At 42.1% G+C, this 21,018-nt stretch overlaps 1 protein-coding gene across 1 annotated transcript in view; it reads right to left on the minus strand.

Annotated features, from left to right (window-relative positions):
- The window catches only part of LOC126212731 (F-box/LRR-repeat protein 14-like), a 92,515-nt gene that overhangs the window by 25,395 nt on the left and 46,102 nt on the right, over positions 1-21,018 (minus strand). The window contains exon 4 of the mRNA XM_049940142.1: positions 9,534-10,178. Within this exon, the coding sequence (XP_049796099.1) occupies positions 9,534-10,178 (645 nt within the window). The remainder of the gene's footprint in view (positions 1-9,533; positions 10,179-21,018) is intronic.

Genomic DNA, 21,018 nt, shown 5'->3' on the forward strand with positions numbered 1-21,018 from the left:
GGGAGCAAAATAATTGATGATGATCGAAGTAGAGAGGATATAAAATGTAGAATGGCAATGGCAAGGAAAGCGTTTCTGAAGATGAAAAATTTGTTAACATCGAGTATTGATTTAAGTGTCAGGAAGTTGTTTCTGAAAGTATTTGTATGGAGTGTAGCCATGTATGGAAGTGAAACATGGATGATAAATAGTTTAGACAAGAAGAGAATAGAAGCTTTTGAAATGTGGTGCTACAGAAGAATGCTGAAGATTAGATGGGTAGATCACATAACTAATGAGGAGAAGAGGAGTTTGTGGCACAACTTGACTAGAAGAAGGGATCGGTTGGTAGGACATGTTCTGAGACATTGAGGGATCACCAATTTAGTATTGGAGGGCAGCGTGGAGGGTAAAAAATCGTAGAGGGAGACCAAGAGATGAATACACTAAGCAGATTCAGAAGGATGTAGGCTGCAGTAGGTACTGGGAGATGAAGAAGCTTGCAGAGGATAGAGTAGCATGGAGAGCTGCATCAAACCAGTCTCAGGGCTGAAGACCACCACCACAACAACAACAACATCAACAACAACAACAACAACAACACTCACATGATGCTCTCACTTTAATTAATATTTTTGTCTCTGCTAGTGAACACCTGTAGATGACCAGTTCAACAATTTCAATTTGGAACTGCTATTTGCAAGGCTTCATAAAGGATCTCGCAGCACGTGCTGCAAGCAGTGTGGATTGTATTATCAAAAATACAGTGCAGTACAACACGAGAGTATTATTGACGACATAAGGAAAACAGCTAGTGGGTTTTTGCCATTGGAGACACACTGTTCACCCAAAATAATGTACCAGTGTGGTGTTACAGCTCAGATCTCAAAACTGCTGGAAGGTGTATGCCACAGCTGGGGTTGACAATGGTGTGGCAGACTGGACGTTGTCAACAACACATACAGTACAATAGAAGAATATTGTTGATAACATAACAAAAAACTGTTGGCAGCTTGTGCCTTTAGTCTGGCGACAGCCATTGGCTGGTCAACAACAGTTATGGCACAGTGAAATGTTCATGTGATTGAGTTGCAATAACTATAAAAATACATAACTATTTGTAAGTATGTCTGGAATACATGGGGGAGGTTTGGAGACAGTGAAAAGTTTCGGATGGATTACATAATGGAAAGGAGGATATTTAGGAACCAGGTTTTAAATTGTAAGACATTTGCAGGGGCAGATGTCAACTCTGTCCACAATCTATTGGTTATGAACTGTAGATTAAAACTGAAGAAACTGCAAAAAGGTGGGAATTTAAGGAGATGGGGCCTGGATAAACTGAAAGAACCAGAAGTGGCAGAGCCTATCAGAGAGAGCATTAGGGAACAATTGACAAGAAGAGGGGAAAGAAATACAGTAGAAGAAAAATGGGTGGCTTTGAGAGATGAAACAGTGAAGGCAGCAGAGGATCAAGTAGGTAAGGAGACGAGGGCTAGTAGAAATCCTTGGGTAATGGAAGAGATACTGAATTTAATTGATGATAGATATAAATATAAAAACGCAAGAAATGAAGCAGGCAAAAAGGAATACAAATGTCTTACAAATTAGATCAACAGGAAGTGCAAAATGACTAAGCAGGGATGGCCAGAGGACAAACGTAAGGATGGTAGATGCATATATCACTAGGGGTAAGATAGATACTGTCTACAGGCAAATTAAAGATACCTTAGGAGAAAAGAGAACCAACTGTATGAATATCAAGAGCTCAGATAGAAACTCTGTTCTAAGCCAAGAAGGGAAAGCAGAAACGTGGAAGGAGTATACAGAGGGACTATACAAGGGCGACATACCTGAGAACAATGTTATGGAAATGGAAGAGGACGTAGATGAAGATGAAATGGGAGATAGAATACTGTGTGAAGAGTTTGACAGAGCACTGAAAGACCTGAGGCGAAACAAGGCCCCCAGAGTAGACAACATTCCATTAGAACTACTGACAGCCTTGGGAGGGCCAGCACTGACAAAACTCTACCATCTGGTGAGCAAGATGTATGAGACAGGCGAAATACCGTCAGACCTCAAGAAGAATATAATAATTCCAATCCTAAATAAAGCAGGTGTTGACAGGTGTGAAAATTACTGAACTATCAGTTTAATAAGTCACAGCTGCAAAAAAATCACACAAATTCTTTATAGATGACAGGAAAAACAGGTAGAAGTTGACCTCAGGGAAGATCAGTTTGGATTCTGTAGAAATGTTGGAACGCATGAGGCAATACTGAGCCTTCAACTTATCTTAAAAGATAGATTAAGGAAAGGCAAACCTACGTTTCTAGCATTCCTAGCCTTACAGAAAGCTTTTCACAACATTGACTGGAATACTCCCTTTCAAATTCTGAAGGTGGCAGGGGCCAAATACAGGGAGCGAAAGGCTATTTACAATTTGTACAGAAACCAGAAGGCAGTTATAAGAGTCGAGGGGTATGAAAGGGAAGCAGTGGTTGGGAAGGGAGTGAGACAGGGTCGTAGCCTCTCCCCGATATTGTTCAATCTGTATATTGAGCAAGCAATAAAGGAAACAAAAGAAAAGTTCGGAGTAGGTATTAAAATCCATGGAGAAGAAATAAAAACTTTGAGGTTCACCGATGACATTGTAATTCTGTCAGAGACAGCAAAGGACTTGGAAGAGCAGTTGAACGGAATGGGTAGTGTCTTGAAAGGAGGATATAAGGCAAACATCAACAAAAGCAATACGAGGATAATAGAATGCTGTCGAATTAAATACGGTGATGTTGAGGGAATTAGATTAGGAAATGAGACACTTAAAGTAATAGATGAGTTTTGCTATTTGGGGAGCAAAATAACTGAAATGGATGAGGAAGAGAGAATATAAAATGCAGAATGGCAATGGCAAGGAAATCGTTTCTGAAGAAGAGAAATTTGTTAACATCAAGTATAGATTTAAGTGTCAGGAAGTCGTTTCTGAAAGTATTTGTATGGAGTGTAGCCATGTATGGAAGTGAAACATGGGCGATAAATTGTTTAGTCATGAAGAGTATAGAAGCTTTCGAAATGTGGTCCTACAGAAGAATGCTGAAGATTAGATGGGTAGACCACATAACTGATGAGGAGGTATTGAATAGAATTGGGGAGAAGAGAAATTTGTGGCACAACTTGACTAGAAGAAGGGATCAGTTGGCAGGACATGTTCTAAGGCATCAAAGGATCACCAATTTATTATTGGAGCGCAGCGTGGAGGGTGAAAATCATAGAGGGAGACCAAGAGATGAATACACTAAGCATATTCAGAAGGATGTAGGTTGCAGTAGGTACTGGGAGATGAAGAAGCTTGCACACGATAGAGTAGCATGGAGAGTTGCATCAAACCAGTCTCAGGACTGAAGACCACAACAACACATCTCTGGGATTTGTGAAGACAGCTGGACAAAAACTACTGTGTGTCATGCACATGAAAATGAACAAATCTGTAAAGAGGAGATGCACCCCATTAGTTCTATCAGCTACCACAACATAGTATTACAAGCATTACCAACAACAAATGAAGATGCCAATGTAATGGATACAAATCGTGTAGAGTAAGCAGTATTTCACAGTTCACTGCTCAGTATAGATGACATTTTCAGAAGAGCAACAAGTTTTGTTGTTGAACAGTATTTTTCCAGTCACTGACATGAACGTGTCATTAACATGTTTTCTGGTAAATACCCATATGCCACAGTGACCGACAATTCAACAGTAACAAAATTAATCATCTATTTCTGTGACTGCAGATCAGTTACATACGAGAAGAGAACCGGAAGGTCAGCCACTCAAAGATGCTAAATAGGCTGAGATGGAGGATGCATTCACATTCAAAATGTTGAAGACAGTATCTGCCCAGTCTCAGATATTGATGCTCAAAAAGAAGTTGAAACTTCATGAATGTTCATGGTGTACATGAATTGATGGCGTATGGTGGTTGTGTATCAATACATCACTAAACAGTTCACTTCGTTTCTTAAGGCAGATGAACAGGATCGTCAGTTACTGCACAGCAGTGGCAGCTGTCACTTTTCTAATGAAACAACTCATTTGTTACGTGAAAATTTTTCTGATCGAATAATCTCCAACGGATTACGGACCTCACGTTCTCCTGATTTAACACCTCAAAGCTTCTTCCCGTGGAGGCTACCTTAAAGGATGGGTCTATACCAGTGGTTCCCAAGAGGTGGTCCACGGACCCCCAGGGGTCTGTGAGCTATGCCAGAGGGGTCTGTAAGATGCTATTAGAATAAAAATTATTAAATATATTTAAAAAAAAAAAACAGATGATGTGTCTTACCGAACGAAAGTGCTGGCAGGTCGATAGACACACAAACAAACACAAACATACACACGAAATTCAAGCTTTCGCAACAAACTGTTGCCTCATCAGGAAAGAGGGAGGGAGAGGGAAAGACGAAAGGATGTTGGTTTTAAGGGAGAGGGTAAGGAGTCATTCCAATCCCGGGAGCGGAAAGACTTACCTTAGGGGGAAAAAAGGACGGGTATACACTCGCACACACACACATATCCATCCGCACATACACAGACACAAGCAGACATATTTAAAGACAAAGAGTTTGGGCAGAGATGTCAGTCGAGGCAGAAGTGCAGAGGCAAAGATGTTGTTGAATGACAGGTGAGGTATGAGTGGCGGCAACTTGAAATTAGAGGAGATTGAGGCCTGGTGGATAACGCGAAGAGAGGATATATTGAAGAGCAAGTTCCCATCTCCGGAGTTCGGATAGGTTGGTGTTAGTGGGAAGTATCCAGATAACCCGGACGGTGTAACACTGTGCCAAGATGTGCTGGACGTGCACCGAGGCATGTTTAGCCACAGGGTGATCCTCATTACCAACAAACACTGTCTGCCTGTGTCCATTCATGCGAATGAACAGTTTGTTGCTGGTCATTCCCACATAGAAAGCTTCACAGTGTAGGCAGGTCAGTTGGTAAATCACGTGGGTGCTTTCACACGTGGCTCTGCCTTTGGTCGTGTACACCTTCCGGGTTACAGAACTGGAGTAGGTGGTGGTGGGAGGGTGGGTGGGACAGGTTTTACAGCGGGGGCAGTTACAAGGGTAGGAGCCAGAGGGTAGGGAAGGTGGTTTGGGGATTTCATAGGGATGAACTAAGAGGTTACGAAGGTTAGGTGGACGGCGGAAAGACACTCTTGGTGGAGTGGGGAGGATTTCATGAAGGATGGGTCTCATTTCAGGGCAGGATTTGAGGAAGTCGTATCCCTGCTGGAGAGCCACATTCAGAGTCTGATCCAGTCCCGGAAAGTATCGTGTCACAAGTGGGGCACTTTTGTGGTTCTTCTGTGGGAGGTTCTGGGTTTGAGGGGATGAGGAAGTGGCTCTGGTTATTTGCTTCTGTACCAGGTCGGGAGGGTAGTTGCGAGATGTGAAAGCTGTTGTCAGGTTGTTGGTGTAATGGTTCAGGGATTCCGGACTGGAGCAGATTCGTTTGCCACGAAGACCTAGGCTGTAGGGAAGGGACCGTTTGATGTGGAATGGGCCCTTCCCTACAGCCTAGGTCTTCGTGGCAAACAAATCTGTAAAGGCCTTTACAAATGTCTGCTTGTGTCTGTGTATGTGCGGATGGATATGTGTGTGTGTGCGAGTGTATACCTGTCCTTTTTTCCCCCTAAGGTAAGTCTTTCCGCTCCCGGGATTGGAATGACTCCTTACCCTCTCCCTTAAAACCCACATCCTTTCGTCTTTCCCTCTCCTTCCCTCTTTCCTGATGAGGCAACAGTTTGTTGCGAAAGCTTGAATTTCGTGTGTATGTTTGTGTTTGTTTGTGTGTCTATCGACCTGCCAGCACTTTCGCTCGGTAAGTCACATCATCTGTGTTTTTAGATATATTTTTCCCACGTTGAATGTTTCCCTCTATTATATTAAATATATTTCATATGATAACAGATTTTTTGTTATGGCCGCTTCCTGCACGAGCAGAGCTTTAGCGAATGCTAACTTCTGCGTCTAGCATCTTCCTAGAGCCAACTGACACTAACATACTCTAGTGCAAAACTAGAATTTAATAGAGGCAAATAGTTGTGCTGTATGCTGTTAGACAGCGCGCGCTCCCTCTTTGCAGCTGACAACTGACAGTCACTTTACACAGAAACTCGCATTTCAGATGACAATCGGCCATTGTTAATTTATTGCTAGTGCTTTCACAGACCATGTTGTTTACATATTCAATATCCTGTATTAAAACAGTAGTGTTTGTAAAGCGTTTGTAAACCGTTGGTTAAAAAGTGGCTCGTAAAAACGAGAAAGGCCTACAGAAATAAAGGACTCAAATGTCAGACTTAAGTCATCTCATTAAGAACTGTAAATTAAAATTATCTGTGTACTGATGAAGTACTCTGTTGTAACTTCATTTTTTCAGATAAATAATACCTTGTATGAAATTAGTGTTTTCTTATTTTTCACACGTCTACTCAGTGCAATCACAAGTGTAGTACACTTGAAAGACCAATACACTCAGTTTTCAGAATGAGATTTTCACTCTGCAGCAGAGTGTGCACTGATATGAAACTTCCTGGCAGATTAAAACTGTGTGCCCGACCGAGACTCGAATTCGGAACCTTTTTACACTCAGTTTTAATTTTTTCCTGTCTTTTTCAATTCATACTCAATTTTTATTTTTTTAAGGGGGTTTGTTATACTAAACACCCAGATTCGAACACAAATATTTTGAGCAATAGTAAAAAATTTAACAATAAAAATGATGGCTAAATTGAAATAGTTTTAAGTTCAATATTTTTTCAATAACGAATATGTCAATGTTTTTTCTAAGTACAAAAAATAGGGAACGTATAAAAAGACTCTTAATTTGGCTTTTTTAGGTACTTGATACTGTGATATGACAAGGTACCAATCGTGCCCGATGAGGGGGTCCTCGAAAAAATTTTGTTGGGAATCCCTGGTCTATACAAAGAGACTGCACGTATTGGCAGAATTGAAAAATCAACATGGCAATGAAGATTAACATCAGTGATAATGTGCTGCGCAAACAGGCTTCAAGCACAGGAAAGTGGGTTTGTGCATGTGATACTGAACAGGGCCACAAATTTCGAGTACATGTAATAAAAATTTGTGTGAAGTTCTGAAATAATATTCATAAATTACTTTATTTCTTTTTATGTGCACAACTTGTCAATCACCCAGTACAAGGCATACAGAAAAATGACGTCGGCAGCTAAAGCTTCTTTCCAAGTTTCAATTCATAATGCACACTGTGGAGAGCACGCCACTAGGGATATGTACATGAATTATTTGCTCTGTACAGTCACACCAAATAACTTTGCACCTGCGGACAGGTAACTTAATGAACACCTTTCCAAAGTGGGCTGTTGCCATTGCAACTTCCAGGGTAGCAGCAGGTGACGTTTGCCATGTCACAAAATGTTTCATCTTGAACATCTGTAATGTGAGTTAAAAACTTGGAAGCAATCTAATGATATGTGTCTGTTTTCTGTATGTCTCGTACTTTGCACGCAGTCGTCATCTGGAATCTGGGGGTACTTACACTACTGGCCATTAAAATTGCTACTCCACAAAGATGACGTGCTACAGACGCTAAATTTAACCGACAGGAAGTAGATGCTGTGATATGCAAATGATTAGCTTTTCAGAGCATTCACACAAGGCTGGTGCCGGTGGCGACACCTACAACATGCTGACATGAGGAAAGTTTCCGACCGATTTCTCATACACAAACAGCAGTTGAGCGGCGTTGCCTGGTGAAACGTTGTTGTGATGCCTCGTGTAAGGAGGAGAAATGCGTACCATCACGTTTCCGACTTTGATAAAGGTCGGATTGTAGCGTATCACGATTGGGGTTTATCGTATCGCGACATTGCTGCTCACATTCGTCGAGATCTGATGACTGTTAGCAGAATATGGAATCAGTGGGTTCAGGAGGGTAATACGCAATGCCGTACTGGACCCCAACGGCCCCTTATCACTAGCAGTCGAGATTACAGGCATCTTATCTGCACGGCTGTAACGGATCGTGCAGCCACGTCTCGTTCCCTGAGTCAAGAGATGGGGACGTTTGCAAGACAAAAACCATCTGCACGAACAGTTCGACGACGTTTGCAGCAGCATGGACTATCAGTTTGGAGATCGTGGCTGCGGTTACCCTTGACACTGCATCACAGACAGGAGCGCCTGCGATGGTGTACTTGACACCGAACACGAGTGCACGAATGGCAAAACGTCATTTTTTTCGGATGAATGCAGGTTCTGTTTACAGCATCACGATGGTCGCATCCGTGTTTGGCGACATCATGGTGAACGAACATCGAAAGTGTGTATTCATCATCGCCATACTGGCGTATCACCCAGCGTGATGGTATGGGATGCCATCGGTTACACAGTTCGGTCACCTCTTGCTCGCATTGATGGCACTTTGAACAGTGGACGTTACATTTCAGATGTGTTACGACCCATGGCTCTACCCTTCATTCGATCACTGCAAAACCCTACATTTCGGCCTGATAATGCACGACCGCATGTTGCAGGTCCTGTATGGGCCTTTCTGGATACAGAAAATGTTCGACTGCTGCCCTGGCAGCACATTCTCGAGACCTCTCACCAATTGAAAACGTCTGGTCAATGGTGGCCGAGCAACTGGCTCATCACAATACGCCAGTCACTACTCTTGATGAACTGTGGTATCGTGTTGAAGCTGCATGGGCAGCTGTACCTGTACACGCCATCCGAGCTCTTTTTGACTCAATGCCCAGGCGTATCAAGTTATTATGGCCAGAGGTGGTTGTTCTGGGTACTGATTTCTCAGGATCTATGCATCCAAATTGCGTGAACATGTAATCACATGTCAATTCTAGTATAATATATTTGTCCAATGAATACCCGTTTATCATCTGCATTTATTCTTGGTGTAGAAATTTTAATGGCCAGTAGTGCACATAATTTACTTTACTTCTTTTTATGTTCACAACTTTTCAATCACCCAGTAAAAGTCTTACAGAAAAATGACGTTGGCAGATAAAGCTTCTGTCCAAGTTTCAATTCATAATGCACACTGTGCAGAGCACACCACTAGGGAGCAGGTGTGTCGGAACATGTACACGAGTCATTTGCTCTGTACTGTCACACCAAATAACTTTGCACCCGCAGACAGCCAACTCGAGGAACACCTTTCCAAAGTGGGCTGCTGCCGTTACAACTTCCAGGGTAGCAGCAGGTGACATTTGTCATATCATAAAATGGTTCCATCTTGAACACCTGTAATGTGAGTTAAAAACTTGGAGGCATAATGTATCTAATGATATACGTCCGTTTTCTGTATGTCTCGTACTTTGCACGCAACCGTCATCTGAAATCTGGGGGTACTTACAAATAACCCTGTATATGAACACACTTGATAAATCACTTAATGTCCACACACACACACACACTTTGTGATTTTTCCAAAATTTAGACAAACTCTCTTACAAAGGGACAGAAACGAAACGTGGACAGAGGTACCTGCAAAGATTCAGAGACCGCAGCTGCCCGAGGAACCCGAGAGTGCCGAAGGTGTCACTGTCGAAGCTGTCACAGTCCGCGAGGTTGAGAGTGCGGAGGCGCACCCAGGGACGGAGGAAGGAGAGGTCGCGGAGGCGCCGATTGCCCGCGAGGTTCGCTTCCTCCAGCGAGGCGAGCCGGCACGCCGCCGCGGCCAGGCGCTCCCCCTCCAGGGCGCAGCCGTCCAGCACCAGCCTGCGCAGGGCGGGTCCCGCGGCGAGGCCGTCCAGTCGCACGCCGTGACAGCGGGACAGCTCGAGCTCCTCGAGGCCGGCCGGGAGGAAGTCGACGGCGGGCAGCGTCGCGACGGAGCTGACGCGCAGGCGGCGGAGGCCGCCCAGGTCGGCCAGCCCCGCGAGGCCGCGCGCGCCCAGCCTCTCCGTCCACTGCAGGTGCAGCCGCTCCAGGTGCGGGCAGCCGCGGCACGCCGCCAGCAGGGGACCGTCCATCTCGACGCCCCGACTGCTCGCGCCCTCCACCGTCAGCGAGCGAAGCTCCGCCAGCATTCCGGAACCCAGCAGCCGCGCCAAGGCGTCCGACAGTTCCGCGGACGGCCAGTCCGTCACGCCGTTGTCGACAGTCAGTGACCTCAGCTGTGGCGTACACCTTCCGGACGTTAAAGGTGTACCGTTACAGCCCGGCTGTGACACTACACTGGTACACTTATTTTTGCAACGTGTCAAGTAACAAGCTCAGATTCGTATAGGAGTATGTGAGATTAGATTAGATCCAGTTTTCACGCCACGCACCAAAAAATGAAGGAATTCTTGTGGTTGTGGAACACGTCAGAAAGTATACCACAAAAAACAGAGGACATCTGAATATAACAGTCACTTCCCCGATCACTTGTCAGGAGACTGTCAAGATACGTGAATACGTTACAATAAACTGGAACCACTAATATTTATAGAATTAATAACCTAGTTATGCAATTTTAATAAATTTATCATACACAAAATAGCTAATGTTGTCTGTTGTGACCAAGCGCTGACAAAACTGAAATCTAGCAGACATTTTTACTTAAGGTGCTCTAACAATCCCTGTTTTCATTTATAGAGTAGCAGGTGTTCTCCACTAAAACGTCTTTCAAACTCCATTTAAACTGTGCCTTATATGAAGCTAAGTTTTTAATGGTTGTTGGTAGTTTATTGAAAATTTGTGTTCCTGAGTATTGGATCCATTTTTGGAACGAGCAAGTGATTTTAGGTCTTTATATAGATTGTTCTTATTCCTAGTGTTGACACTATGTATTGAGCTATTGGTTGGAAATAGGCACATAATATTTGCAGCTGATTTCATCAAGGAACAAACATACTGAGGAGCAGTGGTTAGAATACCCAGTTCCTTGAATTGGTTGAATTTACACCACAAATAAGACTTATACGTTTTTGCACTTGAAAAACTTTTGCTCGGTTACCCCAAAATATAATCTCGTATGACATAATAGAATGAAGGTAAGAAAATGTATGGTAAAGCACTCACTACACTGTATCAAGTATTACACTATAATATATTTCTGATTGTGTTTATTTCTTTCACATTTATCACCTGTTATCCAACACTAACTGAAATTTGTAGGATGTGATATCATCAGGTAAGAGACAGATGGTGATCTGCATTACTTACTACAAATTTTAATTGTTCAATCACAATATATTGTCATAACAACTACACGATAACGGGTTTCGATTGACTAGCGACCATCTCCGATGATGCTTACGCTGTAATTGTTACCAAAGTACACTACTAACCACAGCAAATCGGTAACTAAGTGTAACTTGCCAATATGCATAGGCTGGTCAGAGCCTGACTCTTAGCATAAAAAACAATCAGGAGACTAATCGCTGTGTGTGCTTGTCCATGACAACCACAATTTACTAATTATAACTGACAGGTGGTACACAAAGGCACACAGTTCAAATTTTGAAACACTACAGGAAAGTTCCATCATGATGATACTAATAAAATTATATATTTTTGTTCTTGTCTCCATATTTTTTAAGTGTTATCATAATGTTAGTCTTTTTTATATGTGTGTTTCAAGATTGTAGCTGTGTGCCTTCCCGTACTGCCTATCAGTTGTAAATAGTAAACAGTGGTGGTTGCGAGCAATTGTGTGTAGCGATTCATCTCCTACTTGTTTTTTGATGCTAACGGTCATGCTTTGACCATCCTCTGGCCATTGCCAAGTTATGATTAGTGTGGTTAATTGAGACAAGTTATTAAAATTGTTAGTAGGTCCATACTTAATAATCTTTAACATATTTTACATGTTATTTGGTTATAACACTAACTGTGGTTAACTCCATAGTTTGATAGCAATTATAACTTAAGCATGGCGTGTTACTATTAACGTTTTAATACTTCTACAAAAATGTATGTTGTTTAAATATTCTTAGGAGGTTTTGACATTGACTGAAAGGCAATTTTTATGTCGCTTTCTTTAGATCTGGGGGCGGGTGCTATTTAATTGGTACCATGTTTGAGGAAACTGAATGTGCTCTGTGTATCAAAGTTGGATACACTATTTCATTTCCAGGATTACAAAACTTGATAATCTGGAATTTTGTGTATACACACTCCGTTGAAATAAAAATTTGCAATCTAGAAAGATGATAATTCAGTCATGTAATCCAGCTTTTGCATGAAAAATGGAAAACTGTCAAATAAAATTTCTAGAAAGAAATTGGGACCAGTTATTAAAATTGTTCATAGGTCCATACTTGCACATTTCAAAAGCAACTGTTTAACATTCATACCTTAAGAACTTTTGTGGAAGAAATTGTATTAGAAAACAAATGGTGTCAAACATTTTCCTCATTATTCATAGGATAGCACTTCGTAATGTTCTGCAAAATTATATCCATTTGATCACAAAACAGCTTCCCGCTTCTTAGGCCATCTTCAGGTGACAACTGAAGGTCACAAACACAGATAAACATGATATTTTCTGTATAGAAGATACAAAAATGACAGAGTGTTTACATAGGTAAACATTACTTTTTGGCGTACAGATATAATTATAGTAACTTAAACAGGAGGAATGGGTAGGAAGAAAAGTTTTTATGTGGAGGTACATTTAACAACAGATGAGAAACAAGTTGAATTTACAGTTTGACTCTAGTATTTGTAATGAAAACTTAATTTAACAAAGGGGAAAACAGGAACAGAGTGTGAACCTTCAATACTAGGTTGGTAGTCTGTGTGATGTGTTTGCTGATTCTCAATATTTCTAGTAGGCTCATCTTTGCTCTCTTTTTTTTATTTTTAGGAACTTAAAACTTCACATTCTGCCTCATATGCATGGTTTATACCTAAAATATGATCACAAAGGTTGAATCATTCTTTCCCAGTTTCCGGCTTCTCTCATGTTCACATGAGCTAATTGCCACAGCTGCACCTGACTGACCAATAGACACTTTTATATACTGCTTGCAAGAGATTTTATATACACCACTCCATGCCAAGCGTTTTACGGATTCAAACTGTAAATTCAGCTATTTCTCATGTGTTGTTAAATGTATCTCCACATAAAAACTTTGTTCACACCCCATTTTTTAATTATTGGAATTATTTTTAAGTGAGCAAACACAGTGTAATGTTCTCCTATGTAAACACTCTGTCATTTTTGTTTATTCCAAACAAATAAAATCTGCCTAAGTTGCACATCATGTTTGTCTGCATTTGCGACATTCAGCTGTCATCTGAAGATGGCTTGAGAAACCGAAAGCTGGTTCACAGTCAAATAAATATAATTTTTCCGAACATTAGGAAGTGTTTTCTTTTCAATCATCATCATCATCATCATCTTCATCATGTTCTGCAAGCACCGATGGAAGACTCAGTTACTTTTTCTCATTATTGTAAAACTTAATGTTACACTTAAAGTTTACATGAATATATAATTTCCCCACTATAATTTTGCAAAACTATTAATAGTAGCAATGAACTTCTCAATGGGATGTTACATATAAAGGCCAGTGCAATGACAAGTGAGTGCAATGAGTTCTTTTTACTGTTGTTCAGGTTGGAGTTGTTTGCTCAGTTGTTGTAAAAGATTGATACAAAAAAATGTACAAGTTATTTAACCAGCCTCAAATTATGTGTATGAATACATGTTTGAAGACAGCACATTACAAGACCACATGAACTAAAAAATCAGTGTTTTGTTCCATAGTTTGAAAATACGACATTATTAGCTAAAAAAAAAAAAAAAAAAAAAAAAAAAAAAAAAAAAAAAAAAAAAAAAAAGAAGGGAATTGGGTCAGTTTCCTCGAATAAGTATTTTTTTTTTTTTTTTAATTCAACATACTCCCCTTGTTGTAATGTAAAGGACATAATACGATTACTTTGGTTAATCTGCATCATGGTGTGACTGGAAGCAGGAGGAATTATATCTGAAGTGCTTGCCATTACAAGTGAATGTCAAATTGGCTTGAAGTCCATGTAGTACATGCTTGAACATGCTATTATTTGCATTCCAGCACAACTACATATATTATGTAAGAATAATGCCATCCACTGGATATCCAACGAAGAAGACCCCGATTTAAAAACTGAATATCTTGAAAACTAAGACTGACATACAACTGCAATTAACATATGTTTATTGTGAAAGCTATATAAATTTTATACAGAAGTTTCGAAATAGATGCTAAGAGATGGTGCTGCACGTCTCAATGCAAATAGATTCAGAAACCACAAAGCCGGACTGAAGCTCACCCATTGTGACGGGACGATTCTGGCAGACAGCGCCTTCCCATGTGCCCCACAAAAGGAGTCAGATCAGGCAAATGAGGAGGCCAATTCATCAGTGCACCAATAAATTTGCAAGAGACCAATGTAACGACTCTCTTCCTGAAGCACGAGGCATGTTTTTTAAGTAAGTACCGTTTTGAAATTAAAAAAAGATGTGCTAAGATATGTCAATAATTTTATTTTTACATCAAAGCCTGTACCTTAATCTACTTTTCTGCATAATGTACATCAATATTGAGGCACTTGTCATAACTTTGTACCAGTTTTTGAATACCCTCCTCATAGAAGTCTGCTGCCTGAGTTGTTAACCACTGTATCACCACTGTTTTGACTCCGTCATCATCTTGAAGACGCTGACCGCCCAGGTGTTTCTTCAAGTGCAGGAACAGATGGTAGTCACTGGGCACAAGATCGGGGCTGTACAGAGGATGATCTAGAGTTTCCCACTGAAAAGATGTGATGAGATTTTTGGTCTGATTCGCCACATGCGGATGGGCATAGTCTTGCAGCAAAACGATGCCCTTTCTCAACTTGCCACGTCTTTTGTTCTGAACTAAACAGTGCAGATTATGCAATGTCTTACAGTAATCTGCTGCATTGATTGTCTCATTATGAGGCAGAAATTACACAAGCAATACGCCTTTTCTGTCCCAAAAAGTGGTGCACATTATTTTCCGGGCAGAAATTATTTGCTTAAACTTCACTTTTCTGGGTGAATCTGAATGCCGATATTCCATGGACTGTTGCTTTGATTCTGGTGTGACGTAGGCCACGCGTGTTTCATCACCGTAACAATTTGGCTTAAGAAATCATCACCGTCGTCGTGGTACCGCTCGAGGAAAGTCAATGCACTGTCTAAACATTTGGTTTTGGGCACATCTGTCAACATTTTCGGTACCCAACATGCGCACAATTTTCGGTAATTCAAGTGCTCGGTCACAATGTCATACAAAACACTACGAGAAACATTAGGAAAGTCATCCTGCAAGGAGGAAATCGTAAAGCATCTGTTTTCTCTCACCTTATTGTCCACTTCCTGCACCAAACTTTCATTAATGACCAAAGGACATCCACTACTGTTCATCGTGCGCATTTGTGCAGCAATCTTTAAATGTTCTCACCTGCTTTCTTACCATTCCATCACTCATAATGTTTCCTCCGTAAACTGCACAGATCTCACGATGAATATTGATCGCTTTTAGGCCTTCAGCACTAAGAAATCTTATAACAGACCGTACTTCACAGTCGGCAAGACTCGCGATTATCAGAGGGATCTTAAACACTCAGTACACAACGTAAACAAGGAAGAATCAGACTGTAATGGCGTCAGTGCGTAGACAACAGATGTAGGTACCCAGTGTGTATGCGCAGAATGCCGAGTGCAGCACTGCAGCTGCGGTGTGGCAACGTGGTACTTACTTAAAAAACAAGCCTCGTATTCATCAATAAAGCAAAACACTTGTCCGGTCTCATCTCGCACAAAGAACTCTGTGCCTGGGCAATCCTCCAATGCTAGCCAAAATTTCAATGTAATATTCACTAGTGATTATTTCTCACATGAAAAAAGGGTAAGTAATGCTTCTGCAGCACAAATTTTAAGTTTGAGAGAATACAGTCGTTTGTTTTCACACAAACGGGGTTTTCAAAACCTCAAAATCACCAGTTCTGTTTATTCACCACTCAGTTCAAGTAGAAGTGTGCTTCATCTGCAAACCAGATGCAGCCAGCATCAAATCCTCCATTATCCATCAGTGTGAGAATCTGTTTCTCTAAGTCAGACCTCTGTCCCACAGCTCATACAGGTACAGAATGGGGGCTTTGCATTCTGAATGGAAACACATGTAAGTTCTGAGTATTTTCTGCATTGTAAAACACTTCAAACCAGTCTGTGTTGCAATCCATCAGATGGATTTCCTCGGATTTCACCGAATAATTCCAGAAACCTCAGTGACATTTTCAAGTGTAATTGTAGTTTGCCTCAGATCAACATCCCCTGAGTAAGCGAAGGAACTTGTCCCCCTTCTTGCAGCGGTGTACCGTAGGTCTCTAGAGGAGCATAGCGTTCCAAAGGGTTGGAAAAGGGTACAGGTCATCCCCGTTTTCAAGAAGGAACGTCGAACAGATGTGCAGAACTATAGACCTATATCTCTAATGTCAATCAGTTGTAGAATTTTGGAACACGTATTATGTTAGAGAATAATGACTTTTCTGGAGACTAGAAATCTACTCTGTAGGAATCAGCATTGGTTTCGAAAAAGACGATAGTGTGAAACCCAGCTTGCGCTATTCGTCTGCCGCGCGGGATTAGCCGAGCGGTCTGGGGCGCTGCAGTCATGGACTGTGCGGCTGGTCCCACCAGAGGTTCGAGTCCTCCCTCGGGCATGGGTGTGTGTGTTTGTCCTTAGGATAATATAGGTTAAGTAGTATGCAAGCTTAGGGACTGATGACAATAGCAGTTTAGCAGTTAAGTCCCGTAAGATTTCACACACATTTGAACATTTTGAGCTATTCGTCCATGAGACTCAGAGGGCCATAGACACGGGTTCCCAGGTAGACGCCGTGTTTCTTGACTTCCGCAAGGCATTCGATACAGTTCCCCACAGTCGTTTAATGAACAAAGTAAGAGCATATGGACTATCAGACCAACTGTGTGATTGGATTGATGAGTTCCTAGATAACAGAACACAGCATGTCATTCTCAACTGAGAGAAGTCTTCTGAATTAAGAGTGATTTCAAGTGTGCAACAGGAGAGTGTCATGGGACTGTTGCTATTCACTATATACATAAATGACCTTGTGGATAACATCGGAAGTTCACTGAGGCTTTTTGCGGATGATGCTGTAGTATATCGGGAGGTTGTCACAGAGGAAAATTGTACTGAAATGCAGGAGGATCTGACGCATGGTGCAGGGAATGGCAATTGAATCTCAATGTAGACAAGTGTAATGTGCTGCGAGTACATAGAAAGAAAGCTCCCTTATGATTTAGCTACAATACAGCAGGTCAGCAACTGGAAGCAGTTAATTCCATAAATTATCTGGGAGTACGCATTAGGAGTGATTTAAAATGGAATGATCATATAAAGTTGATCGTAGGTAAAGCAGATGCCAGACTGAGATTCATTGGAAGAATCCTAAGGAAATGCAATCCGAAAATAAAGGAAGTAGGTTACAGTACACTTGTTCGCCAACTGCTTGAATACTGCTCAGCAGTGTGGGATCCGTACCATATAGGGTTGATAGAAGAGATAGAGAAGATCCGACGGAGAGCAGCGCACTTCGTTACAGGATCATTTAGTAATCTCGAAAGCGTTACGGAGATGACAGATAAACTCCAGTGGAAGACTCTGCAGGAGAGACGCTCAGTAGCTCGGTACGGGCTTTTGTTGAAGTTTCGAGAACATACCTTCACCGAGGAGTCAAGCAGTATATTGCTCCCTCCTACGTATATCTCGCGAAGAGACCAAGAGGATAAAGTCAGAGAGATTAGAGCCTACACAGAGGCATACCGGCAATCTTTCTTTCCACGAACAATACGAGACTGGAATAGAAGGGAGAACCGATACAGGTACTCAAAGTACCTTCCGCCACACACCGTCAGGTGGCTTGCGGAGTATGTATGTAGATGTAGATGTATCATCAGCAGCACTGCTCGTCCACTGGAATTTGGTGAAGAGCTTGCGAACAATTTTTGCGTCGGGTTCTTTTGAACTGCACCTTGTTACTCTAGGACTGTGTTCTAACCTATGGTATTCCAGAAGCACCATGTTGATCAATGTAATACAGGATCTCAACTCCTCCTTTTGGTACACTAGCCTCCTTTCAGATTTCAATGACGGAACTGATTGCTCTGAACTGCGGCAAACTATTTACAGGCACTATGTATTGCAATCATAGTGCCGTCTGTCAGGGGGTTTCCAAACTATTTCTCAACTTCTGTACAAATTCTTTATAAAATTTTTATAGCTTTCACAGTAAACATACCATTTGTGGCAGTTGTCTACCAATCTAAGTCCATGAGATAGTTAATTTTGAAATGAGGTACTCATTTACTGGACACCGTCAATCTGTATGTAAAGAAAGATTACAGAGCAGGTTGCTCATTCGGAAATTGCATTTCAGTGTTTTGTTTCTGAGATCATCATCTTATGCCTCACATACAAAGAAGTAGCATATATTGTAACACGAGTCAGAGAAGATCATATTATGCCTCACATACAAAGAAGTAGCATCTATTGTAACACGAGTCAGAGAAGATCATATTATGCCTCACATACAAAGAAGTAGCATCTATTGTAACACGAGTCAGAGAAGATCATATTATGCCTCACATACAAAGAAGTAGCATCTATTGTAACACGAGTCAGAGAAGATCATATTATGCCTCACATACAAAGAAGTAGCATCTATTGTAACACGAGTCAGAGAAGATCATATTATGCCTCACATACAAAGAAGTAGCATCTATTGTAACACGAGTCAGAGAAGATCATATTATGCCTCACATACAAAGAAGTAGCATCTATTGTAACACGAGTCAGAGAAGATCATATTATGCCTCACATACAAAGAAGTAGCATCTATTGTAACACGAGTCAGTCTGCGAGCTTTGAAACTGGCCATTTCCATGAGCAGCACGATCTATAAATTACTGGAGAGACTTATGTACAACAGAATGAGCGAAGTCATCCTGGAGGCTGTACCGGTAGAACAGGCGGGCTTCCGGCCGAAAAGAAGCTGCACGGATCAGGTCCTCGCTCTAACAACCTACATCGAGGCGGGCTTCCAAAGACAGCAAAAAACATCAGTGGTATTTGTCGACCTGACGGCGGCGTTCGACACTGTCTGGAGACAGGGCCTGATTTATAAGCTCCTCCGCATCGTGCCGTGTCTAAAAACGGCTAACCTTATCGACGAAATGCTCTGCAATAGACCATTCCAGGTTGTCATCGGTAACAACAGAAGTAAATTCATGAAACTTAATAATGGTCTGCCCCAAGGTTCAGTACTGGCTCCACTGCTTTTCAGCATGTATATAGCCGATATGCCTAGGACGAGATCCAAAATGTTCGGATATGCGGACGACTGGGCCTTGGCCCCACAACACCGAGTGATGGGGGAAACTGAGACCACACTATCCAGCGATTTGACCACTCTAGGAAAATACTTCCGTGACTGGAGGCTCCGACCCAGCCCATCCAAAACAGAGGCCACTTGTTTCCACCTGAATAACAAATTAGCAAACAAAGAGCTCAAGATCCGCTTTGATGGCGGCATTCTTCCATATAATAGAACACCAAAGTATCTGGGCGTGACACTCGATAGAACATTGAGCTATAAACAACATCTTGTAAACACTGCTGAAAAAGTCAGAACTAGAAACAACATTGTCCAAAAGCTTTGTGGCACTAGTTGGGGGTCCACTGCCTCCGTTCTGCGTAGCTCTGCACTAGGACTTGCCTATTCTGCAGCAGAGTACTGTTCCCCAATATGGTTAATAGTGCTCACATCAAGAACGTGGATGCAGTTTCGAACCAAACGATGAGGATTATCTCTGGAACGATCAGGTCAACTCCTGTCCAATGGCTGCCTGTATCGAGCCATATCCCGCCGCCACATTTGCGCAGAGAACACGCACTTGTCAGGGAGTGTCGAAAAATCCAAAATAGCCCAGATCTTCCTATCCACACCCTGGGTAATGGAATTGAGCAAAAGAGATTGAAATCCAGACACCCCCCTCTCGCAAGTGCCAAAGATCTGGTAAAGAACGCTTTTATTCTCGAGGACCGCTGGAGAGAAGAATGGGAGGAAAAGACACCGCCTCAGGTTAACACCTTATTGGGAACATCTAACAGACCTCGGGGCTTTGATTTGCCCCGCAAAATCTGGTCTACCCTTAAGAGGATCAGGACGAGCCACGGCCGTTGTGCGGACTCCTCGTACAAATGGAGCATAGTGCCATCACCACAGTGCGACTGCGGCGCTGACAGGCAGACAATTCACCACATCGTGGTAGAATGCCCTCTGAGGGCCTACCCTGGGCGGACAAGGGACTAACAGTGCAATCGATTATATTTCTAACCTAGATGTTTGTTTGTGATATTGTAACTGTTTTGTGTGTTATGTACTTTTAGATTTTTCATACGTGATTTGTACTTGCCATACGCTAAATAAAAATAAATCCACGAGCAGCCAAGGGGGCAGGACCGCCATTCGCAGTGCCTCCCACTTCACGAACCACTACGCCGTCACCGCGCAGCTTCCGTTAATCCGCTTACCGCGACCTTGCCCGACACTATCTGCCTCACGGCCTCGACTGTCGCCGGGCACTGCTGTCGCACACCACAGACCCGTGCCTCATGGACTTGGCAGTTACAACTTCTAAGAGACAATCCCTCTTTGGTGGTTAAACCGAGACTCTGACTGAACCTTCTGACTGGTGGATACAATGGAACTTTATTTCTAGTTGTCTAGAAGTGATTTTATTTTCCTATTACTAAGGCTTCTTGTTTACTGACTAAATAAACTGTTGTTCTTCATTACCAGTGGCACATCAATCAGTGATTCCCCCTTGTTCTCACAGATGTATGAGGGATGTTCAAAAAGTTCCGGAACATTCATAATTTCGTGCTCAAATGGCTCTGGGCTCTGTGGGACTTAACATCTGAGGTCATCAGTCCCCTAGAAC

The sequence above is a fragment of the Schistocerca nitens genome, chromosome 11 (genome assembly GCF_023898315.1).
Source record: "Schistocerca nitens isolate TAMUIC-IGC-003100 chromosome 11, iqSchNite1.1, whole genome shotgun sequence".
Lineage (NCBI taxonomy): Eukaryota > Metazoa > Arthropoda > Insecta > Orthoptera > Acrididae > Schistocerca > Schistocerca nitens.